At 35.5% G+C, this 6,278-nt stretch overlaps 1 protein-coding gene across 1 annotated transcript; it reads left to right on the forward strand.

Moving 5' to 3' along the window:
- Nucleotides 1–2,902: 2,902 nt before the first annotated feature.
- LOC112000646 (putative F-box protein At1g53360) lies at nucleotides 2,903–4,129 on the forward strand. Its single transcript, XM_024032798.2, has one exon. The coding sequence runs from the start codon at nucleotides 2,903–2,905 to the stop codon at nucleotides 4,127–4,129; it is 1,227 nt and encodes a 408-aa protein (XP_023888566.2).
- The last annotated feature ends 2,149 nt before the right edge of the window (nucleotides 4,130–6,278 follow it).

Here is a 6,278-nt window from a genome sequence, read left to right on the forward strand (position 1 = left end):
TGATATTTTAAAGAATGAGAGATAAAATTAGGACTTAATATTTTTCACATCTTTAACGTAAATACTCTAAAAATAAAATTGTAAAAAATTAAAAGTTAAAACTTTCTTTATTCTAAGACTGAAATTAAAAAGTAATTTTTGTAACTTTTAATTTTAAATTTTAATTTTTTATTGTACGGTGCACCGAATCCCAGCCCCTCAAACCAAACACTTCTGTTCAAACTAACTAAGGTCAGTTTCTGTCAAATGGACCAATATCCAAACTCAACTGACAAAACTAATTTTTTTAAATGAGAAAGTATAAAAGGTCGTACTCATATTTCTGATAAAGTTTTTATCCAAAAAAAAAAAAAAAAATCTGATAAAGATGCACGCATGACGCATCATTATTCATTGGTACATGAATTTGACAGCATTCAATTGTTTATTTTTAAAAAGTAGACAGTTTCAGATGGACAAAGACGTGTCATTACTCTTGGAAGTATCGAATTCCCGCCACATGAATTTTTTTTTTTTTTTTTTTTTTGCTGGGTAATTGTTTATGCAGGTGCTCGAACCCCTGAGTTGAAGGTCATGAAGGAAACCGGGTACCACTTGGGCCAAGGGGCCGGGTCCCGCCACATGAACTTGGTTCCCGTGAAATAGTTTCAGATGGACAAAGTCACTTTCATTAGTGCTCTTGGAATTATTAGATGAGCCTCGTAAAAGCCACGTGAATCCCTCACGTCATGTCTTTTCATCGTTTCCCCTTTTGTTCCGTTGGCTATTTCAGATACACATTTGCAAAAGTCACGGGAGTTAATTGCGTCAACAGAGACTCCTAACCAGGATTTTTGATCCGGTGCAATTATTTACGGCGGGATTGGTTGAAATAACAGAAAAGCGAGAGATAGAGAACGAGGAGAATAAAAAAATATTTAATTTCTTGAGTTTATATTTAATTAAGAAGTTAAAAAAAAGTAAAAGGATAAAAAAATATTTTTTATTTTGTTGAGAAGCAAATAGAAGAATTGAAAATAGAATTTTTACAAATTTACTATTATGTTTCTATTAAATAAATAAAGAGTAACATATTATATATATATATATATATATAAAAGAACTTTATTAAAAAAAATTAACATCAGAAATTTATAAAAATATTTTTCTAAAAAAAAAACCAAAAACCAACCAAAATTGATGAGAAAAGAAACATATGAGCTATGGACCTTATGGTTGTTTCTCATGGGTTATGGACCTTATGGTTGTTTTTCAGAGTGATTGTGGCAAATCTTGATAATTTTACATTGTAGCGATTAGTAAACACTTGAAAATAATTTCTTTGCAGCAACCAAATACTATAAAATAAAAATTAATAAAATATTTTACTCTAGTAAAAGTTGATTCACTGCATGGCTGCGTATTTTACCTTAGTAAAAATATTTTACTTCGGAACAAGTAATTCTACTCAAATCTTTTGACGCATTCAGAATCTCAGATGTCTAACGAGTGAAAAATAAATCAAGCTGGCAAACTTATAATGTCATCGGGTCATCAAATCTACTAAAAAATTTTGACTTGCTTAGCAAACTTCATGACTGACATTCAATCCGTCAACACTCTGACTCAACACATAAGCTGTTTTGTCTTGTTTCAAAAAAAAAAAAAATCCCCTTCACAGCTCACGCGTCTCGTCTTTTTCAATATTTTAGAGCATTCTCATCGTTCTGTATATTTTACACGTCTACTTTTATACTAAAAGTTTACTTTTTCTATTTTATACATTTATTTTTACAAAACATACACATCAATTCATCTATTTTATCACCACTTTTATTTAAATAATTAATTTTCTCAATTTTTTTATTATTTCCTCAACTAACCCTTGTTATACGCGAGCACGCTCTCTCTCTCTCTCAACCAATTTTTTCTGAACCCAATTTTTCTGATTTTGCTCTCTCTTTATACCCATCTCTCTACCCATAACCCATCTCTATACCCATTTCTGAATCAGCTCTCCCTCTCAGTCCATACCGCTCCACAGCTCCCACGAGCTCCGATCCACAGCTCCGAACCACCACTCCGATCCACGCTCCGATCCAAGCTCCCACACGCTCTGATCCATAGCTCCGAACCACCGCTCAGATCCACAGCTCCCACGAGTTCCGATCCATAGCTCCAAACCATCGCTTTGATCCAAGCCCCCACGAGCTATGATCCACAGCTACGAACCATCGCCGATCTGAAATTTGCATATGAAACTCCAATCCGAGCACAGCGCCGATCTGAAACTCCGATCCAAGCACGACGAGAAGAACTCCGATCCAAGCATAACGAGAAGAACGCCGATCCAAGCATTCCGATCCAAGCACGTCGATCCGCCATAAGCGCCGATCCGCTCTCTCTGCCTCCATTGGTGTGTCCGTGTGTGGGTGTGTTTGGTTTTGTGGTGTTTGTGGGTTATTTTGTTGTTGATTTTGTGGTGGTTAATTTTTTATTTTGTCTGTGAGAGTGTGTATCGGAGGAAGAAGCAGATGATGAGGGATTGGTTGTGCAGATGGAGAAGAGAGAGAAAAAAAGAAGTGAAATTAGAAATTATTAAAATAATCTATACACAAGCTATAGTAACCGTGTATATATCCATGGTTACTATAGCTCATGGAAATTTTTAAAAGAATTTACACAATTTTACACAATCTTATTTCGGAAAATTTTTGGCCAAAATATGTAAAATGAGTAAATTTTTGTATTATAGAAGTTTATCTACGTACTTATACGGATGCTCTTATTTATTTATTTTTGCATAAACGGGTTAAGCGGAACCGCCAACAATTTCCCCAAGAAAGTGTTTCAGCAAGTTAAGAGGAAAAAACCCTAAACAATCTACAACTTATTTTCTTTCGCCGCACAGAGGAAAGGAATGATGCCTCTTTTCTTAGGTTGGAGATTTAGTAGGGCTTTGTTGAAGTTGAACACCACCACCACAGCCGCTACTGCCACTGCTACCTCCCTCCTAAATCTAATCTGGCACAACAGTCATGAGCCAGCCATGTCCTTGATGCGTTTCAGAAGCTCTTGCCGATCTTTGCACCTTCGTGAACTATGCACATCCACATCCACATCCACATCCGATCACACCCACCTCCTCATTTCGGCTTTTAACACAGAGACATCTAACCAACACTTCTTCTCCATCCCAATATTCCACCCACCAAAACTCTGTCTTGGCTCCCTCACTCCACTTTTCACACTCCCTTCCCATCCCTTCGGTCTCACCTCTTCTCAATATCTCAACCCTTTTTTTCTCCTTCACCACGCTGACTATCCCCATTATGATCATACTCCTATTCTCGCCTATAACCCCACCACCCAACAAACTCTCACTCTTCCCCTTGATCCCCCACTCCCTGCTGCAACCACAACTACTTGGAATGTTAGGACCCATTTTGGCTTCGACCCTTCGACCAAACACTACAAAGTCCTCCGTGTTAAATGGACTGAACCTATTCCACGGTCGATCCCTAAAGTTATTAATATGGTGTTCACGGTTTTGACACTGGACAGCAACGGTTCAGGTTCGGGGTCTTGGAGAAGGATAAACCCTGTGCTGCCTTTTGATCCAAAAAAGTATGTTAATGGCGGGGAAAGTGTTTGTGTCAATGGTGCAATACATTGGTTAACCAGCTATGGAGATTCCATTGTGGCTTTTGATCTTAAAGATGAGAAATTTAGACTAATTCCACTTCCCCATGACTATAAAGATTTGAACTTTGACTCGTTCCGTTTCCAATTTGAACGGCTATTTGAGCTTGGCGGGTGCTTGGCTTTGATCTCTGACAACGCTACCCAGCATCATTTCACATTGGAGCTGTGGATTCTAAAGGATTACAACAATCATGTGTGGGTTAAGGAGAGTATATGCTTTCCATTTAGATGGAGGAAGCAAGGTCAACCTATTCCCATTGGGACCATCCCTACGGGCGAGATATTGCTAAAGCCGCTCTCCTTGGATGAGAGTGCTACTGCGTGGGTGCTATTCTATGATATGGAGGGACAAAGTTTCAAAAAAATTGATATCACCGGCTTGCCTGAATGGGTTTATTCGAGTGGTACTCGAATTATCAGAACCATTTCTGTTTATGGGGGGTAAGTGAAGGTCAAAATCTAGATTTGCGAGAGGGCAGCAAAGAGTAGAATATGGTACTCTTTTTTTGTTGCTGTTGTGAAATGCCTTTCTAAATGTTTAAGGTAAAGCGCGTAGATATTGTGTTTTCGGAGATGAGTTCTTGTTTTGATTTAGTATTGCTTAAAACTAGTTTAGCTATCTCTAGTTCGTTAATGTTGTCAGTGAAGCATCATGACTCTTTGCTTTGGATGCATTACTTTTAGCTGGAACTTCTTCCTTTGGCTTACTAAACTCATAATTAAGAGGCGGAATTTGGAGCAGGATTTGTAGAGGTAAAATTTCGCCTCCAAATGTCAAATCCCACCTAAAAGAGGCATTCTTTTCCTTATTGCAAGACTCAATCTAACTCCTTCCACTCTGTACATTCACATGCCTCAAACCCATTGTATGACACCATCAAGAGCATCACAAATCAACCATGCCTCAAACTCCACTATATTCACATGGCTTGGCACATTTTGATGTTGATGAGTGTCTGGAGGTTGATGACAATGGGGGAGTCGAATCTGGAGTGGTAACTGGTAAGAAGTAGTTGATTTTGGTTAGCAAGTTGGACTGGGAGACAGCTAGACATGGCAAAACGGGTCAGAATTTTCTGACCCGACCCGACCCGAAAAATACCCGACCCGAACCCGATTTTTTGACCCGAAGCAAAAAACGGGTTGACCCGTGACCCGACCCGTTTTTTTGCGGATCAACCCGACCCGACCCGCGACCCGACCCGAACCCGAACCATTTTTTAAAACTTTTTTTTTTTTGGGTAAAAAAATAGTAAAACTAAGACAATATTGGTTTAATTGTTTATTGTGAACTTTAAGGAAACAATTGATACATTTACATAACTACATGCAAATTAATTGAAAGATAAATGATTGAACATTCTTTAATGAGTAAATATTTTTAGATATCAAATAACAAAGTACATACCAAGATAATCTGGTTACAGTAGAGTTAAAAACACAGATTTAAAATTGTAGACATGTGAGAAACATTCACAAGTGTGAAAATAGTGAAGCTAAAGTATCAAATTAGCATAAATTATGAATATTTAGACCTATTTTTTAATAATTTATGTCCAAAATAAACGGCTTTTCAAAATAAATTATGATATTTCCTAAAGTGTGTGTTGCTTAACAATAATATGATATTCATAAAAGAAATCATGTATAAAAAGTAAGCAATCAAATTTTAAAGTATATCTCAAATTGAAATAGAGTGTCAACCACAACTGATAATAGATTATAAAATCAATTTTTAAGATTGTAAATTTCTTATATGTTTTTATTCTTTATCAAATGAGTTATCCAATAAGTTATTTGCAATTTTGTTTTATATTTTGGAATGTTGATATTATGTAGAAATAAAACTTGTGTATTTGTTTTACTTATCTTTGTGTTATTTTGTTTTAGATAGTAATGTTAGGATTTGTATAATTTTAAAATTATTGAATAAGTATTAATAAGTTTAACTGAGTTCATTCTTGATATAAGTGGTGAATTCAAAATAATGCATTTTACATCAAGTAATTTGTTGCATAACTTTCCAAATAACAGATACATATTGTTTTCTTTATAAAAATTAAATAAAAAAAAAAATTCATGCGAAAAATACGGGTCAACCCGACCCGACCCGAACCCAATTTAAACCCGCTTAAAATGACCCGTTTTTAACCCGTGACCCGTTTGACCTGCAACCCGATTGACCCAACCCGAACCTGACCCGACCCGCCCGTTTTGCCATGTCTAATTTTGACAATATCTTAGCCCTTTTCACACCAAAAAAAAAAAAAAAACCAATAACAAAGCAATATGATCTAAAATATGGGAAAACAAATAGTAAGCCTAAAAACAAAAGTATAAATTTTTTCATCTTAAATCTAAAAAAAAAAAAATCATTTACATCTTAACAAATTTGAAATAAACAAATACATAAAAGTTTATTGTATTTAGATCTCACTTGGAGTTCACTTAACAAAAATAATTCATATGTTGATTGTATTTAAAAACAATAGATGATTTCTGAGATTTAATTTTAGCAATAATAATTATTATCTTCATCATATTAATAAACAATATGCAATGAACTTATAGTTTATCTTATATGAGAAATGCTA

The sequence above is a fragment of the Quercus suber genome, unplaced genomic scaffold, assembly GCF_002906115.3.
Source record: "Quercus suber isolate HL8 unplaced genomic scaffold, Cork oak 2.0 scaffold_829, whole genome shotgun sequence".
NCBI lineage: Eukaryota > Viridiplantae > Streptophyta > Magnoliopsida > Fagales > Fagaceae > Quercus > Quercus suber.

Bases quoted from the DNA above. Each gene is read 5' to 3' on its own strand.
- LOC112000646 (XM_024032798.2), top strand. From the start codon at position 2,903: ATGCCTCTTTTCTTAGGTTGGAGATTTAGTAGGGCTTTGTTGAAGTTG.